At 37.7% G+C, this 21,499-nt stretch overlaps 1 protein-coding gene across 1 annotated transcript in view; it reads left to right on the forward strand.

Moving 5' to 3' along the window:
- grm2a (glutamate receptor, metabotropic 2a) overlaps positions 1 to 21,499 on the forward strand; it is a 40,250-nt gene that overhangs the window by 11,389 nt on the left and 7,362 nt on the right. The window contains exons 2-3 of the mRNA XM_026929918.3: positions 1,125 to 1,794; positions 17,909 to 18,746. Coding sequence (XP_026785719.2) covers positions 1,285 to 1,794; positions 17,909 to 18,746 — 1,348 coding nt within the window. The 5' untranslated portion in view covers positions 1,125 to 1,284. The remainder of the gene's footprint in view (positions 1 to 1,124; positions 1,795 to 17,908; positions 18,747 to 21,499) is intronic.

A 21,499-nucleotide genomic window follows, 5' to 3' on the forward strand; every position in this document is an offset into this window, starting at 1 on the left:
TTGAGGGTAGTTCCTTGTTTAAAAGATTTTAAAATATCTATTCATCTATTGCCAAGTCTTAACCTCCTGCCAGAGGTAACCAGTTTTTAGGCTAAATATACTTAGCAGAATTCATGATGCCATCAGTTTTCACAAAAGCCGCTGGAGCACCAGCTGCAAAACAACCCCAAAGCTTCAATGACCATATTTTACAGTGCGTATGTTATCTTATGCTTTTCCTTGTATGCAGTCCCCTTATTCCACCAAATATGGCAATTCTGTACATGGCCATATAGTTTGATTTTGGTCTCACCTGTCCACAACACACTATTCCAAGTGTAGTTCCAGTCACGCTTAATAATGTTCAGGTGCTGTTGTGGGATGCTCTCAGAAAAGGTTTCTTTTTCTCAAATTTTCCAAACACCTTTCTTTTATTTTCAGGAATTATTAATTGTGGATTTACTTATTATTGTTATTTAATCTATAGGTACCTTTTCTGTATAATGGGTGGCAATTATTCTGGAATTGAACGTATTATTGTGTGTTTTCCAGTGCAGAAGTTGTTGGTTTGATAATTATTGGATGATAAGGCTCTTCAGAAGTTCAGGCTAAACTGAGCTAAAGCAAACAAGCTTTACACTACATTAGACACACTGTCCCTAGGGAAGAGAGCCAGACACACACACCTACATGCATGCATACACAGACTTGAATGAGACCCCTGATGAACTGGCCAGGAGCCTGTTAATAATAATAAACATTATTATTATTATTTAAATATGTCACAAAGTCACTAATCCATTTAAGCATTTATCATATATATCAGGCTGTTCCATTGGGTAATGAACTGATGGGAATTTTATGTTATTCATCCATCTTAAATATGCCCTGGATTCATTCTTTTTAAGTTCCATACAGTATATTAGTCCATTTCCTACATTTTCACCTTGTAACTGTAATTTTTATATTTCTGTGATATTCTGTTAATTAATACTGAACAAATTCTTTCACACTGTGATGAAACTAGACTATTTCTAGACTAAGTCTCCACTATCTTCTTAATAACACAGCTATGTTAAAACAATGCTGCTTTTGTATTTCACCCCTTCATCCTCTATTCAAATCTCTCTCTTCTTGATCCACAGACTCAGACAGCCACACATTCAATGAGCTGAGTTTGGCATTGATGCTGGAGCTCACCTGTGCCTGATCACAAAGATAGCATCTTCCAGCACTGCTCTACTTGCTGGACAGAGAGATTAAACACAGAAAAAAGCAGAGAATCCTGGTCTGAATTTGTCCACAATGGCTGGGAGGTTCCTTTGCCTCCGAGTTCAAGGACATTCCTGGCCACTCCATTTCCTCCTCCTGCTGCTGCTTGTGGCTAGGAGGCCGCAGGCGCTCGAAGTATCTGGCTACAGCACTGACACCACCAAGAAGGAAATCATCATAGAGGGAGATCTGGTGATCGGAGGACTCTTTCCAGTACATCAGAAGGGTGAAGGAGCAGAGGACTGTGGTCGCATCAATGCCCAAAGAGGGATACAGAGACTGGAGGCCATGTTGCTCGCACTAGATGAGATCAATAGAGATAATCGGATCTTGCCCGGTGTCACACTGGGTGCTCACATTCTGGACACATGTTCAAAGGACACCTATGCATTGGAGCAGTCGCTGGAATTTGTGCGGGCTGTTCTGACCAAGGTGGATGACAGTGAATACACATGCCCAGATGGATCCTATGCCATTCATGACGATGTTCCCCTTGCCATCTCTGGAGTCATTGGTGGGTCCTACAGCGATGTGTCCATACAGGTACGGCTTATATTTACTATTTACTATAAAACTACTTCAAGTCCTTTTCAATAACTTTTTAATATTTATTCAAGGGTGGTGTTAAATTCATTAACATAAAATCAATTTATATAGGTCTCAAAATGCATTGAGCTCAAGTCATCATTACAATGAATTGAATCCTTCAGAATATAGTCACATGATGAACTCTCTGTGAAAACATCAACCTTAAGCACAATACTATCTACTGTATTTACCACTACTAATGAACTTGAACTAGAGAAGGAGCAGTAACTGTACATTATAAACTCATGATAATCAAAATGCTGTATTACAACCTAAATTGGATTCATGCAGGACAACTGTTTATTGTTTATTTACTGTCTGTTTATTGACATATAATCTGTCAACACATTCTTTAATTAGAAAAGATTGCAAGCAAATATAAAAAAACAGTGCAATGTGCAAGCTGATGAGGGAGGACAAATGTGTCCACTGACATACACTCAGTGTGTGGTCTTTATTAAATAACAAATGATCATCGTCATATTTCCAAGCAGGCAGATCCATTATCAGAAGAAAAGGGGAGTGACAAAGCCAAACTTTTATTAAAAACCTTTATAAAAAGAACAACTAATCAAGGTCTGAACTGAGAAAAGGTGCAAACATTAGAGAATCGACCAATGATGAGACAAACTGCCACTGTTAGGTCCTTAAGCACAGACTCTAAGCGTATCAGCTGACTCTGACCCCAGCTGCCTAACAAGCTCAGAGATGCAAAGATTTGCACATTGTATATATGACAATAAAAGTCTTTCTCTTGCCTTCATACATTTAGTATTTAGCTAGTAAATACATTCAGAAGATTGCCAGTCATAAATCTATTCACCAGCAGGAAATGATCAACTGTGACAACAAGTCAATGTAAAAGGCTGTATAATGCTGTTATCCAAAGAAGTAATCAAATAATTCACAACTAGAGAGGAAGCAGTGATAATAGTATGCCCAGCCCTGGAGTCAAGTGGGAACTTGAGTTCTGAATAAGAAAGACCTTCATTTTTTCATTGACTACAAACTTAAAGGTTTTGCTCAAATTTATGTGTGGTGATTGTTTACATTTTTTATTGTTATCTTATAGTGCCATATTTTATATATAGTGCCAAAATGTCAGTAGTTTTTAAACACTCGGTTGAGACAATTATTAAAGGTCTACATTATCTGTTTCAGCTGCTCCTCATTGAAAGCACATACAGAAACATAAGATGATTTGAAGCTTTGTAGAGTAAAACTGGTAGAGATGATAAGAGTACACACTGCAGATGTGAAGCTATGACTGATTGTAATTCTCTTTAATTATAACTGTTCTAAAAGGGTTATTCAGTCAAAACGTTACCCTTTACTTAATCAATTCACAAGCTGTTCAAAAGGTAACTGAAGTGTGTAAAAAAACAGTATAGACTTTAATAACGATTTCCAAAACACTAAGTGTTAATAATACTCAGTTTATTACTGATATTACATTATATCTAAGTATGTTTAATACTTAGAGACAAGTGCAAAGTGGCCTGTTTACATTTAGACTAATATTACTAAAAAAATACAGTTATGGAACTTTTTAAATAAATATTCTACCTACTATACTAAATGATCTATTTTTTAAATTGTGTTTTCATGTACACAAATTTGAATCCAGCATACTATATTTTGTTAAGCATTTTAAATTGTATTTAAATTTATATTAAATTGGTTTTACAGTGCAGCTTTTTGGCCAGCGCTTGTATTTGAATGTGCTGAATGTGCTTCATAAATATAAATGGTGACCTGAACTCATGAAACTAACCAGTAAACAGATGCTAGTTATGCATGCTAGGCTAGGTTTGTCTTTAATAAGTACATGGCTAGTGTACTAAAAGTATCATCAATTATTCTTCAGAGAAATAAAACTCAAAACTATAGTAAGTTTACTTTTTGTGCAACTGTAGTCAAAAGCTAGTATAGAACTAGTACTAGCATTGTACATGAAGTAAATTTCAGTATACTGTGATATAGGCACTCAATGCACTTATAACTATGGAAACAGTACTGTACTACACTGTATAGTGGGGCTCTAATAAGAACTCACATATTTGCGTATAACATTCATTGAATCCCAGGTAGGTTCACTATATAAAAATAATAAGCATTTATTGTATTCAGGATAATGAATACATGATGATGATATGAAGCTATGTATGATCAGTTTGAAAATTCTCTTCTCCATATGTTCAGCACATCTAATTTGCTGCCAACCATCTTGTGAGCCTCTTCTCTGACAGTCATGGTGCTGAAGGTACTGTCATGAGCAGACATGCTGCAGATGTTAGCTTTAAAGAGAGCTGACAGAATAAATGATGACAGTTTGATTACTCTGTTCAGTGCAGTGAGAAAGAGACATGGAAGACGGAGAAACACTAATTGAATGAATGTTTGGTGTGTTTTGAATACAATCATCTTGTCAAGTTTGAGCTATATCAACATTAATAAAGATATGTAAACACTCATGTATGGTTAGTTGCCTCCTCGAGATCACTTTATCTTCATCTGTGGTTCAGTGGCTTTAAAGCAGAGGCTATATATATATATATATATATATATATATATATATATATATATATATATATATATATATGTGTGTGTGTGTGTGTGTGTGTGTGTGTGTGTGTTTATAGAAAACCCCAAACATTGTATTATGGCATATGCAAATATAAAGTGTGAGATCACACTCTTTGGTTTTACTTCGTTTTACAGATTCAGTAAGACACAGTGTAGGTGATGTAAACAATAGCACAGTGATTCCTGGAGGGGTTTAAAAAGCTGCTGTGGATTTAAACACCGATTAAAATTGAAACTTGTCTTTTTTGACAAACATGCTTTATACAGATAAGAAAAATGGCCTGAGGTCTCTTTTATCAAAGTGTACATAGAACAAGTTCTAAATTTCCAGGTAAGAAGCATCAGTACGTATAAGAAGTTTCACTAGCATGCTCATGGCACTGCTTAATAAAAAAGGTCTAAGAAGATGAACTTCACTGGCAATGAGTTAGAGATACTGTTGCACAAAGCTGAATAAGACCAAAATGGTTTATTTGGCACTTTAACAAGCAGTTTGTTTATGAAATGAATATAAAATAATATTTTTTTTGTTTTATGGCTAGATGTGTGCGTTCTATTGCACTAATTGCATTTAGAAAACCTGTGATGGTATGAAAACCCATCGTTATTGTTGTCTTTCTGCTGCTGTGTTTGGAAATGTAATGTATTGCAGCATGAATGATATGAATGCATGTAAGACATGAATCATTATTCAGCTCATAGTTGGTTGGAAAATGCCAGACCTGTCCCCAATTACTCACTGAAATGTGCCAGTGGCTAAAAACTCTAGAACAGAGCTCAACTAAAATTGCACTGGGCAAATGAATTGAATGATGAGCCACTCAGCGCTCCAAGAAAAGAGTTTTCTGTGCTTCTTTAGGATACATTCTTTCCTGTGCAAAGCTGCTTGTGCCAAATCTTCAAGAAAATCATTGTCCCAGTCTATAGCTGTTATATGAGTTTACTTTACATTTCATCTGTGTCACCTGTCTGCACCTTTTGTAAGCACTGAAATCAGTGATTATTTGATTTATATGATTTGATTTGATTTATTACAATTTACCCATGATTGCCCATAAATCGCATTCTATGCAAAGAAACATAGGGATGCACAGTATATGCACAAAACTATGCTTATGTAATGTTGATTAAAAAAAGACCCCAGGTGTCTTCTTGTTTGTTTGTTTAATGTTACACCATGCACACACACACACACACACACACACACACTGTCTCTCCATCTTGGCGTTTTGTGCTGTGAAGAGGCATTCATAGAGGGCTTGGCGAGATGCTCAAGCCGTCTGTAATAAAGCATGTGTCACATCATTGTGGATTCTCAGTCACTATGGCAAGGCCCATTATTTAAAACCATGATATAATGCGCACACCCAGACAGACACACATTCATCATGGCAGTCCTTGGCAATCCCTGTAAAGGTGAAACTTCACTGACAACACTGACTGCATCACTTTATTAGCTCAGTTGACTTAGTTGATTTGAGTCGGCTCATAGTTTCTTTATTCCTACTGCACTGAACCCTTAATCATCGAGATTTTTAAAATTACTTTGAAAACATGATAAAAGTGGTGTTATGACTAAAAATACTTACAGCTCACAACAGGACTGAGGATTTCAGTTTAGTTTTAGTTATGTATCTTCAGACATAATAGTAGGCATTTCTTTATGTTCTTAATGTGGATTAATTAAAAATAAAATGAAAGCTCTTGCACATGGACCATGTAATTAGTCATGTCACATAATCTTCTCCATAAAAATCCACAATCAGTGAAAAAAAAAAAAAAAAAAAAAGTCAAAGATACTGATGTCAAACTAATACAGTCATTGAAAGGCATGGAAGATAGGCAAAAGATATAGAACAGAAATTAAGGCTTCAGTAACTTTTCCATATAAGAGAAAAGACTGCTGCACAGTAGCATGGTGGGGTCTCAGTTTTATGCACTTATGTCTCACAGTACCGGATTGACATGTTGGAAAGAAGTGTATCTGTTCCATGAGATGTGACACTTTAGAAACACTTTCAGCAGGAATTACTTTTAATGGGCTCTGAGTCAATAGCACTGTCACCATGGGGCATGAAGCACAAGGGGGTAGGTGGAGATTGCGACAGATACAAATATCAAGCTGGCTGACAACAAAATATTTGGTAAGTCTTGTATTTAATTAGTATTATTAGACATTTAATCGGTTATTAATTATATAATGTTATATGCATAATGATGTATCAACTGAGCTACAGTTTAAAACTAGGTTAGTTTGTTTTCATTTGTAAAGGATAAAATAATTCAGTCTGTTGTATTTAGTTAGTATTTGGGGGAAGTGTCCTATTTATATTAAAATGATCAGACATGAATAGTGACCATCCACAAAACTAGATCAAATCCACCCATGTACCTACACTATATGGCCAAAAGTATGTGGACACCTGACCATCACACCCATGTGTGGGTCTTTCCCAAACTGTTGAAATGAAGCTGTAAGCACACAATTGTCTAGAATGTCTTTTTATGCTATAGCTTTAAGATTTCACTCCACTGGAACTAAGGGGTCAAGCCCAATTCTGTTCCAGGAAGACAATGCTCCTTTGCGCAGAACAGGGTCCATATAGCCATGGTTTGCCAAGGCTGGAGTGGAAGAACTCGAGTGGGTTTTGGGATGAACTGGAACACCGACTGTGCACCAGGCCTCCTCACCCAACATCAGTGCCTGACATCACTAATGCTCTTGTGGCTGAATGGGCAAATCTTCACAAAAAGAGTGAAGGTTATTATAACAGCAAAGGGGGGACAAACTCTGCAATGGGATGTTCAACTAGCACATATTGGTGTGATGGTCAGGTACACAAAAAAATTTGGCCTTATAGCGCATGAATTGCCTTTTATGAGGCTGTTCTGTTAATAACTGATTTGTTTGTTTGTTTGTTTTTTTAAACAAATTTTTACCCATAGGGAAAACTTTATCTGTTCTAGCAATAAACTCCAAAACCACTTTGAATTAACTGACTTGAAGGTCAGTGAATTATTGCATTGCTTGAAGTGAAGACTGATGTATTCTTGCTGTATTACACTTTTCGTACTTTGGTACTGTGTGGAAGGTTACACTGCCTGGGCTCCTTCTGAGAAAGAGCACTAGGAGGCCATGTCTTATTAACCCTGCAGGCAAAAGGAACACAGCCCACTCTGGAGGGTGCCATGGTGTTATTCCCTCAGTGACTGGATGCTATCCAGACTCTCCTGTTATTCGCTGTGCTTGAGTAGTGAGTCTGCTCATGTTGACCATGAGTTTCAGTATTCCCCATCAAGCTAGAGACAACCACAGGCAAAGGGTGATGCTGTTTGTGTGTGTGTGTGTGTGTGTGTGTGTGTAGACAGGGTTCATGATGTTAGCAGAAGCTTCATTCTCTTGCTCCATCTGCAGGGGTACTGGGGATCTGTGCAAGATCCATATGAAATTTTCATCTTCTTCTGAACAAAAGCTTTAGCACTATCATTCCGCTAAGATGTACGACTTTGATAGTTTTTTTTAATCACCCCAGACATTTTCATTTGTCTGCTAATAGCCAGGGTGGCAGGACTATAATCTTATAAATGTTCCACTGTCTCTCACTGTCTCTCTGACTGAACTGGGTTCTAACATCAGTTCTAGTAAGACCAATTTTTTTTGCTCATTAATAAAAATATTTGAGTGGTCGAGAACTCTTGATTAGCAGTATATCCATCACTAAAACATAGTGTGTTGTTGACATTTCATGTTAAACAAGACATTTCCGCATCCTCTTATTAGGGGACCAAACTGTCCATAGAACAGAATGCAAGATTTATCATTCTTTTGATTTGTCAACTACTGACATGCCTAGACAGTGTTTTTTTTCTGTAATGGTGATTCCGTATGTTTTCCACTCTTTTTTCTACAGAATGTTCAGTGCATCCTCTGAGATGTAACTAAGATGTTATCTAAGATGTTTGTCTTGAAAGCATGTGACCTAAAAAGAATCTTTTATCTAGAGCCCTTCTAAAAACCATTTGAAATCACTAAAGCTCCCCAAACAGAATACTGCATGAGGACAACACTTAATGCATTAACTTATACAAATTACACAAATAAACAATGCAGTTATTCATGTTTATTCAAAAGACATATCCATTTTACACATCACCCTCTAACCTATCAGCAAAGCATTTAATTGTGCTGAGGTGACTATGAGAGCTTTTGTAAACTCTTCACACTTGAATGATTGAGTCTGACAGCTATTAATACTATTTTTGTCGTCAACGACACAATTGTTTCATGTAGTAGACTAGAAACCTGACATGTGATGTGCCATCTTTCAGAAGAGAGAAAGAGAATCTATAACTGAAATTAATTTTTCTAAAAATGAACTTTTCTGGACTGGATTTTGGAGCCAGTTGGTTCCTGATTTGCAGTCCCATTCACATTCACATGCAGTCACATGCAAGATTTATCATTTATTTCATTTTCAACTACTGACATGCCTAGACAGTCCTTTTTCTGTAATGGTGATTCTGTATGTTTTCCACTCTTTTTTTCTACAGAATGTTCAGTGCATCCTCTGAGCAGACTTTTTGCTGTAGTGCCGGCTGTATGGTGCTGACTGGCTGACTAAAAGAGCTACAGATGCACTTACTTGCACTTTGACATAAAATTACCTTAATTGTCTGAAAAATGAGCAGTAGTATTGATCGTAAATAAGACTTAATATAAACAACTCATTTAGTTTCATGTGTTCTAACACGATTCCTTTATTTTCCCATATTATTTTTTCACCACGTAAGGAGTAGGGTTTTCCCATAAGGGGTGAATTCAACCAATTTGGAAATTACTTCTTCTTCTTCTTCTTTTTAACTGGATGCATGCACTTTCCCCCCATTCCCCCTCCAGCAATTTGGCCACCTGCCAATTTCCATCCACAAGCCAGCTCTATCACTTGACATCCTATCATTTGCCCAAGAGGTGACGGTGGAGGCTAATACTTGCTTCTGCTGAAACACGTAAAGCTAACCACATCTTTACGAACTGCTCCTCATGCTGCGTCACAAGGCAGCGTAACACCCTCCGGGGAAAGTGATATCTACTCGCTTTCGCATACATGAGCTGACACATTGCCCTGAATGGCTAGTGTTGCTATGATTGACAGGCGAGAGAGTATGCAATCCCTCCCACACAGAGAGCACAGTGAGTTTTGGTTCCTTGGCTCCCGGCTGCGGATGGCTGTGGCATCTTCGAGATTCATCTGAAATATTTTTAAAAGACTCTACAGTACTTAAAAATAAGCTTGATTAAGAAATTGCTTGTTCAATTTTGAATGAAACTGAAGTGCATTAGTAATAGCTCTTAAGTGGTATTTTGGTAATGTGTTTGCTGTGTATTGAGGCAAACATGGCTTAAATCCTGACAGTGCATTTGTATTCGTTTACCTTTAAACATTATGTTGGTTCGACTTAATTTGCCTTTCTGATAGTAAGTAAATCAAGTTGGTAGTACATAGTTGGTAGTACATAGTTTAATTAAAATTGCTTGCAATTAGTTGGGATTAGTTAAAAAAGTTTTATGCAAATTGTTACCTCATTTTATTTAATTATAGTCAATTAATTATTTTCCATGCCAGGCTCTCAGAAAGAAAGATACAGTATATATGGGAAAAAAGAGAGAACGACAGATTGAGGGAGGCTGAGTTTTAGTCAGGCAGTTAAACTTTTCCCACCCCAGAGAGTGAAATCCTGCATCACTGATCAAACTTGCAGTGAAAGAGAGCTTTCTAGCAAATCAGTATAATTCTCATGCTCTCTTTCCTATACCCATCATGTTCATTACCTGTGATGCTTTAATTATCATCATAAACAGGGCTTTTGCCACAGTAACTATACTACTATATACACTATAAGATTATGTGGACCCCTGACCCTCACAGCCATATCTGAATCTTCCCTAAACTGTTGCCACAAAGTTGGAACAAATGTCTATGTATGCTGTAGCTTTAAGATTTCCTTTCACTGGAACTAAGGGGCCCAAACCTGTTCCAGCATGACAGTGCCCCTGTACACAAAGTGAGAGCCATGAACACATGATTTTCCGAGGCTGGTGTGGAAGAACTCGAGTCTCCTGCACAGAGCCCTGACCTCAACCCCACTGAACACCTTTGTGTTGGATGAAATGGAATGACGGCTGCACACCAGGCCTTTTCACCCGACATCAGTACCTGACCTCACTAATACTCTTGTGGCAGAACGGTCAAATCCCCACAGCCACACTCCAAAATCTAGTGGAAAGCCTTCCCAGAAGAGTGAAGGCTGTTATAGCAGCAAAGAGGGAACAACTCAATATTAATGCCCATGGTTTTGGTATGGGATGTTCAGTACTGAGGTGTCCACATACTTTTGGCCACATAGTTCATTTTGCCATACCTATTACCTATTATCATACATACTGAATGTGTCATCAACATCATTGTTATTGCCATCCACCGTTTTATAGTTTAATTACGCAATATGGCACTCTCAATCGTGCACCTATACTGAATATCGGCACAGCTGTGATTAGCTCCGGCCAAATCACAGCCATGTCAATATTCAGTATAACTGCATGATTGCAAGTGCGATATTGTTTTTATACAACAGTTCTACGATCAGGAAATTAATACTGAGTAAGTGACATTGTGGATGCAATATGGCCAAATGTTTATATTTGAGTGGCTAGAAGAAATCGATCCCGAAGAAGCCAGACACACTTTATAGCCCATCAGCTAGCTGGCTAGCTAGCTCACACTGATTTGTACATTCCCGTTAAAGGTGCGTTTGGTGAAATTGGGATCCCTTCGTCCTTTTAATCTTCATCTGATGAGCTTTCATATTTTAAGTCAAAGATTATATTCATGAAAATTATCATTTACCATATCTGCAGTCACTAAATCGTGGCAAACACAGACAAGCGGAGTGATACAGTGAAATGTCCCAGTGACAAGAAATATTGGCACTTTTGGAAATCAAATTAGTGGACTGTAACTATTGTATGTTGTTCTTTCGGCTGCTCCTGTTAGGGTTCACCACAGCAGACCATTGGCGCACATGTTTAATTTGGCACAGGTTTTACGCCTTTTATTCCCTTCTTGATGCATCCTTCCCATTTTATCCAGTACACTCCCAGTGGCTGGGTTGGTTCCCTGCCCGGGAATCAGACCCGGGCCTCGGTAGTAAGAGCGCAGGATCCTTAGCTGCTAGACCGCCAGGGACAGATTGGAGCTGTTGTATAATGTGTTTTATATATTCATTAGCATGTGTTTTTTTTTGTTTGTTGTTTTTTTTTTTTGCGTTCTGATCTCTTCAGAATTAACGTGTATGCAGGTACATGTACATCCATGTCTGCACGTGTGTGTCTGCTGTTCAGTATGTCTAATCCTGTGGTAGAAATACTGAAGTATTGCAGAAGGGAAGACAGTGACTACTCCACAGGGACAAGAAGATGGGCTTTTCATGTTGGGAAAATCTTCAAAACCCCAGTCACCACAGCACAGTCAGGCTGAAGCTACATTCCTCTCTCACTTTCTTTCCTCCCCTGCAAGATTCCTCCAGTCTGTTTCTTTTTTCATTTTCTTATCTTTTCCCTATCTTTTTCTCTGTCTTTTTCTTTTGTGGCTTTTTATCTCTTCATATAGTAGCTTCTTTCTGTCCTTCATTGCCATCTCAGTTTTACTGTTTTCTCTCAGCTTCACTGGTCTATTCATATTTCTTGCCATTGCTGTCTTTCTTCAGTATCTACAGTGTGAATAGATACTAGATACTAGATTTTACTCTCAGTAACTTTGTAGATAGATTGGTATGATGAAATTTGTTTAAAATATATTTAAACAATTATATATTATATATTGTGTATACTATGTATTACATAATATATTATATATTACACAATATATTATATATATTGTATGTTTATATGCACATAAATGATTGAAATAGCAGATGGAGAGAAAAGAGTGAGTGAGAAATTGGGAGCAATTTTAAATAAAACGTTATGAATTTATTCATTCAAAAATGCACGTATGGGTGGATGGATGGTTGGTTGGTTCAGAATGATGAATAGGTTGTTGATAAAATGGAGAGATGGATCTAAAAGGTAGCTGAACTGATTTATTTATTTAGTTGAATTAATTCATTAATAAATTAATCAACAAATTTGATCTTAATTACAGAAGTGAAGTTTATATTTTATGTAGAAGACATTGAAATGAGCAGGTGTTACATGTCACTCCCAATGTCTGTGTAATCATACAAGTGTCACTAATCACATTTAATACAGCCTGTCTGCCAGGATTTGTCATTATGTATCCACACATAACCTTCTGTTGTAATTTCATTTGTTTAAATTTTATCAATCACTGAAATTATTTCAAATGAAATTGCTTGGAATGACCCCTGTGTTTACAGTAATTTTGTCAGTGTTGTATGTCAACTAAAATATGAGTACAGTGGGGACACAGTATGAGACAGAGTGCCACTCCTCGCCAGTTGAGTAAATAAACTAGGCAAGAAGGCACTGCAAACTCCAAAAACATGCAGTTTACCTAGTTACTGTTTACCAGTTCACTTTAGGAAAGGGTTTTATTGTTCCTAATAGAAGAGTGTGCTGCTCCTTACTGTGCGTGTGCAAAATAACAAACACGACATTTTTTTAAACATTCAAATACCTGAATCATCTCCCTCAGTTCAAGAGTCATCAACTTTTCTGGAATAATCCACTCAAATTTAATACTGTAAATTCACATAACACTGTTGTGCTAATTTCCTTATGTGAGATTCAGAGTGTACAAAAGGACATGAGCTCCATATTTAAAGTGCTTAAATCACTTAGTACCAAGTAGCTCTGTGGGGAAGCAGCCAGAACCATATCAACATTAATCGCTCATTTTGAAATGCTCCTATCTATGTGATTGATATTTTCTCAAGAATAATTGCTGTTTTGGTGCGCTATGATCTCTGAAAGCTTTGAAGTCATTTTTAAATGGAATTGTATTATGCCTTTGCATAATAAAGTTTAAACTTTATGTTTCATCTTTCTACTTCAGTTAGTATGGCTGTGGACTGGGGACTCTTGAGTGACAGAAAAGCATTCTCTTCCTCTTCTCTTAAGATCACGAGTTTGAATCCCAATGATGCCACACCCATCCATGGCAAGGAGCCAAGGGAGCAAACTTGCCTGTGTTTACTGTCTATCCTCTGTCTATCCTCTTGCTAGTGACACTAGCAAATCTTGGGCGTCTGTAAGCTTGTGTATGTATAAGAGGCTGTTACAAGTGTCTTACGCTGCCTTGTGATGCAATGTGAACAGCAGTTCAAAAAGATATGGTTGACTGGCTTCACATGTCTCAGTGAAAGCACGTGTTAACCTTCACCCATCCAGTTGGTAGCTGGCGTATGATAGGGGAGAGGCTGGTGGATGGGAATTGAGTCATATTCATACATATTGGGACAGTGTACACAATGTTAGGGAAGCTTTTCATTCTGTTGCTTAAGGTAGGTTTTTACCACTTTAGGGCACTCTTAGAGAGATTGAGAGATTGAGAGATTAAGATCTAATAATATTTAAAATTACAGATATAAGAATCATTCATTCATTCATGAGGTAGGAATACACCCTGGATGGGATGCCAGTCCATTGCAGGGCATCACGTACATACATTCGGACTCATTCATGCATAGGGACAGTTAAGAGTAGCCAATCCCTCTATCAGCATGGAAATGGGAGAACCTGGAGGAAATGGATGTGAACATGCCAAATTCCACATGGACAGGAGCCCGAGCTCAGGATTAAATCACGGACCCTGGAGTTATAATCATACCCAGTTTTATTCAAAGGTCCTTGTCATGTATATGGAATTTTTCTCAAAAAACATCTTGTATTATAGCAGGTTAAATACAGAAAATGCACAGCAGGTTATGTCAGTAGTAACTTTACAGAAAAGCAGCTGAATACCAAAATTATCTGAATTGAAATCTTGAAATACATGTTAGAATTTGTGTATATAATGTGTGTATTTGTTTACAGACTAATACTTGTAAATGCGATTATTTCTGAAAACCATAATCTTGCTTGTTACAAAAATCAATATTCAAATTATTTTGACAATATAATGTGCATCAGTGATCATATACAAAACCACCTGGTTATGTGGAGGATTCTGACAGCTTGCATATATAAAATATATGTTAAGAAAAAGAAATTTAAATGAAATATATTGTATAAAAAAAGACTTAGCAGTCTCATATGTCTCAGTCTGGCATTATGTAAATGTGCTTATGATTTTGGAAACAGCACAAAGCAAACCAACTCTTTTGAACTTTCCAGACAGCTGTCTCGAAACATAGCTTATTCAAATAGAGGCAGTCAGAAGTGCTTAAACAGGCAAGACTTTTTAAGATAATGCTGTATTACAATAAAGGCAATGTCAGTAGAGTGGAGGAAACTGCACAGAAACAAACTTTTGTCAATATTACTCTCTCAGTCTACCTTTCTCACTGTTTCTATAGCAACATGTGTAATAAATGTATGCATGCTGAACACTTTATGCTAAGAAACCCTCTCACTAAGAAACATAATAACTAGATCTTTTAAAAAAGCTTTAACATGGTCGTACTGGCAGTGTACCCTGTAACAAGGGTTTCTTTAAATATGTTAAACCAACATAACTCTTTGATCAGTGTAATACTTGAAGGGCATGGGTCATAAACTGCTGAACCACAACTAAAGTGAAGCCAGCATCCTGTTTATTAATAGAAAAAAATGCGGGGACTTTTTGAAATTAGTAAATTATAGTTACAGACTGTGTACTTTTACAGAAAATCTCCAATTTGTTTAAAAAGCCAGCAAATGGCCAGCAATATTACTTGTGCAGTGTGGGCCATGCTGGCATAGTGGTGTAGTGTGTAGCATTGGCATCTCACAGCTCCAGGGTCCCTGATTCAATCCTGACCTTGGGTTACTGTTGGTGTGGAGTTGTGCATATTCTCCCGATGTCTGTGTGGGATTCCTCCAAGGCTCTCTGGTCTTCCCATCTCTCAAAGACATACTAGTAGGTAGATTGGCTATGACAAATTGCCCCAAGTGTGAGTGAATTTGTGTGCATGGTGCCTTGGTGTCCATCCGGGGTGTATTCCCACCTCACACCCAGTGTTCCCAGCATAGGCTCCAGATAATTTAGGTAATTTCCAGGGAAATCCATAATGCCTTCAATTCAATTCAATTTTATAGCACTTTTAACAGTGGACATGGTCACAAAGTGGATTTACACAAATTTTTACAGAAATTTTTCAGAAAATTTAGATTTTGATTCCTAACAAGCAAGCCAGAAGTGACAGTGACAAGGAAAAACTCCTTGAGATGACATGAGGAAGACTCCGGCAAGACTAGCTATGAAACAAAACTAATAGGGAGACAATCTCTATTATCCACTGTTACAATCCATCCCTGCTGGTATATGTCACCAAAAGGTAACACAGGCATGAGGCACCCTGGGACATAAAGTGGCCATCCACTCCACTGTCAACTGCATCCAATCATCCCAGTTTACAAGAACTCTCTATGCCATGAACTCTCCAGATCTTCACCTTTACCTAAGAGAAAAGCTTTAACAAAGCTTGACTAAACAAATAGATTTTCAGCCTAGACTTAAAGATTAAAGATGTGTCTGAACACACTAATTGAAAGGCTGTTGCATAATGGTGGGGCTTTGTGAGAAAAAGCTCTGCCCCCTGCTGTAGCCTTCCTTATTCTAGGTACTAATATAGAGCCTGCTTCTTTTAATTGAAGCAGGTGTGGCGGATCATAAAAGACCAAACGTTCACTCAGGTACTGTGGTGCAAGTCTATCTATTGCTTTATAATTCATTAGTAGTATCACTATGCACTGATTTCGAAAGATTTGCAGGACAGATGTACATCCACAAAGGGATCTTGCTCTCCTGACCTTTAACTCCACAGAGCAATTCCAGGTCACCCTGGAAAAATATTGTGCTTGCCAATAAAGAGCAACTTCGACAGGTCCTACTGCATGTCTATATGAAAATCCTACAACTGCACATTCAGACTCAGAGCCATGCAGTGGTGGGTCTAAACAGGGTTAAGTTTAGGAGAACCCTGATTCTATCATGGGTGGAAGAGAACCATTTATTTAATGTGTTATCATTTGAAATTCTCAACACTGACCTGAAGTTTTCAACTAAATGGTTTCTGTTCTAAGAACTCATTTTACTGTCCAAAGGTGGGTGAGTGCTACTCCTCTGGCCTTCTCTGTAGTTTATCCCCTGAGTTAAAGAGACCCCCAGACATGCTCATACAGGACAGCAGTTATTGTTCGCAGTTGTTCATGTTTTTCTTTTGTTGTTGTAGGGTTTTGTTTTCTGGTTATTGCTTCCTGCAAATTTCTATTATTCATGCAGTTCCAGCAATTGTTGCATTTTTTTTTTCACCGGCTTAGACAAGCAAATGTTTATTAAAATTGAGAGAGTGAAAATTATCCTATAGTACACCACACACATTCTTTGTCCATGTATCTATTCATTTGCTAATAATTTATTATACAGAATAAATCCAACCAGACCAACACTACAGAAAGATGAAACACTGATCTGTATTACATAATCACCGATTCTGCATTCTCTACTATAGAGCATGGTCAAATGCAACCAGGGCATGAAGTCTGTAAATGTCTCACAATCTAAGTACAGGTTAATGCAGATGTGACTTAGCAGCAGCTTTTCCACTTTCCACAGAAGTCAGTCTGTAAGGTATTAGTTCATCTAAAGTTTTAACTTTAAAAGTGCTGAAAATTGAATTTTGGTGCAATGATGGAAACAAAAGAGACCTTCTTAAAACAAACTGTGCTTCAATACTAGACATTATGAAAAATATTTGTCGCTGCTGAATAACCCAATACGTTAGGAAATTTACTTGTGTACCACTCCAAGACATGAAGGAAGTCTGATTAAGTTAATTTAAACTAAAATATATTTGATTTTATCAGTACTGTTATATATGGTTTCACATGTTATGTCTGAATGTTCTAAATCTTTGCTGATGTCAGAGAAGTGCCCAAAACACTGGCTGTGTGCCACACTGGGCCACTGAAGAATGTAAGATCATGAAAGATCTCATCATAGTCTCATCATAGGGATGTAACTTAATATGATCATGTATTCTAAATAAATACAAATACAGACATAAATAGTAGGTGCACTATTCAGGAAAATTCCCATCTCATGTACATCTCAAAAACCACACAAAAGACTTGTGCAAGCTATACTGTATAACCTACATATATTGTGTATAATATTTTCTGGAATGAAAAAAAAAATCACAAATCAGCACTATCTCATCCATAATTTATTAATAATGTAATTATAATTGCTCTGCATAACAGTGCTCAAAGACTCTCTTCTGCACACTTCTGTCTCATGGATCATTCTCTGTTTTCTTGCAGGTGGCCAACCTTTTGCGACTTTTCCAGATCCCCCAGATTAGCTATGCCTCAACAAGTGCTAAGCTCAGTGATAAGTCCCGCTATGACTACTTTGCCCGTACGGTTCCCCCAGACTTCTATCAAGCCAAGGCCATGGCTGAAATCCTGCGCTACTTCAACTGGACTTATGTCTCCACTGTAGCCTCAGAGGGTGACTATGGAGAAACTGGCATTGATGCTTTTCAACAGGAGGCCAGAGCCTTGCAAATCTGCATTGCTACATCTGCAAAGGTTAGCCGCTCAATGGACCGCTACAGTTACGAAGGAGTGATCAGGTCTCTGTTACAGAAGTCCAATGCTAAGGTTGTGATCCTCTTTACTCGAAGTGAAGATGCCAGGGAGCTTTTGGTTGCAGCAAACCGCATGAATGTGTCCTTTATCTGGGTGGCCAGTGATGGCTGGGGGGCACAGGAGAGTGTGGTGAAAGGAAGTGAGTCAGTGGCAGAAGGAGCTTTCACCATTGAACTTGCTTCATATCCAATCCACAAATTTGCTGAGTACTTCACAAATCTAAATCCTTACAACAACACTCGCAATCCCTGGTTTCGAGAGTTCTGGGAGCACCAGTTCCAATGTAGCCTGCACGAAATTAACTGTGGGAAGCATTCGCTCCGAGATGGCAAGTTTGAGCAAGAATCCAAGATCATGTTTGTAGTGAATGCTGTGTTTGCAATGGCCCATGCACTGCACAACATGAGACAAGCACTATGTCTAAACAACACTAAAATCTGCAGTGCCATGAAACCAGTAAATGGAAAGAAGTTGTATAAAGATTATATCTTGAAGACAAAGTTTGATGGTGAGTACCATGATGGTAACTATTCAAAATTTTTGGTTCCCAGGGCGTGTCGAATTGTAATTTCAGGAATTATTACCATTACATTATGTCATAAATATAAAGTGCAACTTTCATAGTTTTGTTTTTGTACTCAGTCATATAATATTTGAAGTGAAAGACAGGTTAAAGTTCAGAATGTCGTTCAGAAAGACTTGGGAGGTAAGGCAGATTTTTCAACAGAGCTTCAGCTCAATTTTATTTTAATCAGAGCACTTTTCAGCATATTATACTGTACCACAAAAACAAAAATAAACATAACTTAAAGGGTCAGCACCCATTCGTGGCATTCACCTCGTTCAAGTTCAGTTCAAGTTCACACTCCTTGCATGTGTGTGTGTGTGTGTGTGTGTGTTAAAGCTCTGACAACTCTGAAACTCAGTCTCTCGCTTACAGCAGGTTCCTAAAAGCACAAAAAAGCACACCTAAGTAGGCTGGTGGTAATAAAGATGCACTGATGAACTTGGTATAAAGAACCTAGCAAATACAGGATACAACAGTCAGAGATGTTTTAAAAAAATACATTTAAACCAATGGTGAAATCTTTTAACAGAAAAAAAGGTTATAGTGCTGTGGGCAAATGAGAAAACCTGTACTAAAGAGAAAAAAGTGTGAAGAAAAAAAAGGATCTCTTAATGATTCAAAACATACCACCTTACCTGTGAAACGTGTGGCTGCTAATAACAGCAGCAGGATATCTTTACAGCTCAGATCCAGCTAGCTGCCTCAAAACTCAGGATAAGGACCCAAACATATTATTAAAGCATTTTTTGGTCAGAATCAATAAGCAGAATGCTCTTGATTATTCGAGCCAGTCAACTGACCGAAATTCCTTTGGGGATGCAAAGGCTCCTAAAATAGCAGCAAATAAAAATGGTCTGATGATGCCTACAGGCTGCATACTTTAGTTAGTCACTGATTGCAAAGTATACTGATTTGTCCTACTATATACACTATATGGCCAAATGTGTGTAGACACCTGACCATCACACCCATACGTGGTCCTCCCCCAAACTGTTGCCACAAAGTTGGAAGCACTCAATTGTATAGGATGTCTTTGTATGGTGTAGCAGTACAATTTCCCTTCACTGGAACTAAGGGGCCTAGCTCACATGTGTTCGAGCTTGACAATGCCCCTGTGCCCAAAGCATGTTCCAAGGTTGGAGTGGAAGAACTCAAGTGGCCTGCACAGAGCCCTGGGCATGAGGCTGGAATACACTCTGAATGGGACACCAGTTCATCACAGGGCACCATGTACATACACATTCACACACTCATTCACACCTGTGGGCAATTTAGAGTAGCCGGTTCACCTACCTGTGTGTTTTTGGCAAGTGGGAGGAAACCGGAGAACCTGGAGGACAGCCACCCACACACCATGGACTCTGGAGCTGTGAGGTGGCAACACTACCTACAGCACTACCATGCTGCTCTTTATGATTCACCAACCCTGATTTAAATACCTTCAAATTAAAGATAACATTCTACACTTTACTAACTTCACATTATTATTATTTCATTTTAAAGCCAGTGATGTTGCATAAGCAGTAGTTAAATATAATGCAATAGCTTGTGATAGATGTCTTGTAGAGAGGGATTTGGCAATGACAAAATTGGGTGAAAAAGGAGTAAAATTAGGTAAAACTGTGCCCTTGTTTGACGTTATATAGTATACATGCTATTATGCTTTGTGATTTAAAAAAAAAATCACCTTATTGCTTATTATCTGATATAAAATTGAACGCTTGAGACAGGTTTGCAAAAAAGAGCTTGAGTTATACATTGCTGTGCAATGAACCTGTTTTTTATCTTATTGTACTAACACAGTAAGATGCTCTGTCTATAAAACAGAGTGGTTCTATCCTGCTGGTTGCTCTTTTAAAGCAGTCTAATCTGAAAGATCAGTAAAGCCATTCCTTTTGAGGAAAACCACTGTAGTGAAATGAATTGAAGGCATGAATCAGGCTCACTGCTTTGGTAGGCAATCATTTTGATTGTGCGTCTTATTAGCAAAAAGCTATCATGCTTAAACAAATGGGAAATCAATATTTGTATAAAGATGTTGCTGAGGAAAAACCTGTTACTGTCATAAAATGTTTATTTTTTTCCCATCTAAAGTGAAACATTTTTGGCGTTCTTTCAAGAACTGGAAAATTATCTGAAAAGAAACATGACAGTCTTGTGAATCCACCTCCTGGCCTCAATTATGTAAATGCACCTTTTGCACCTGTGTCCAGTGCATCTACAGCCCACAAAAGCGAGGCATTTTCGATTGTAAGTGCAGTGAGTGGATATTATATAAGGATTCCAAAGGCTTTAATATAATAGATTTGAAGCTCTCTCCTACAATGGATATAAAAAAGTCTACATACCCGTGTTAAATGGCAGGTTTGTGTGATAGTATTGGTATTTATTTGGGGTTAATCAGAATTGATGTCAGCTGTATGATAATTACTTTGGAACATGAGATTAAATTTGATTGGTTCATTCTGAACACAGCCACATCCCCAATTATAAGAGTGTGCACACTTATGCAACCAGGTTATTGTACATTTTTTTATTTTTCATGTTTTTCCCTAAAATGATTCTTATTGTGTTTTACTCTAATTTATAGGTTGCAATTTCACAATAAAGGTAGAAAAGTTTCTGACATGATTTAACTTGGTTTCTTATTTTTTATATCACAAAACCCTGCCATTTTAACAGGGGTGTGTAGA

The sequence above is a fragment of the Pangasianodon hypophthalmus genome, chromosome 2 (assembly GCF_027358585.1).
Source record: "Pangasianodon hypophthalmus isolate fPanHyp1 chromosome 2, fPanHyp1.pri, whole genome shotgun sequence".
NCBI lineage: Eukaryota > Metazoa > Chordata > Actinopteri > Siluriformes > Pangasiidae > Pangasianodon > Pangasianodon hypophthalmus.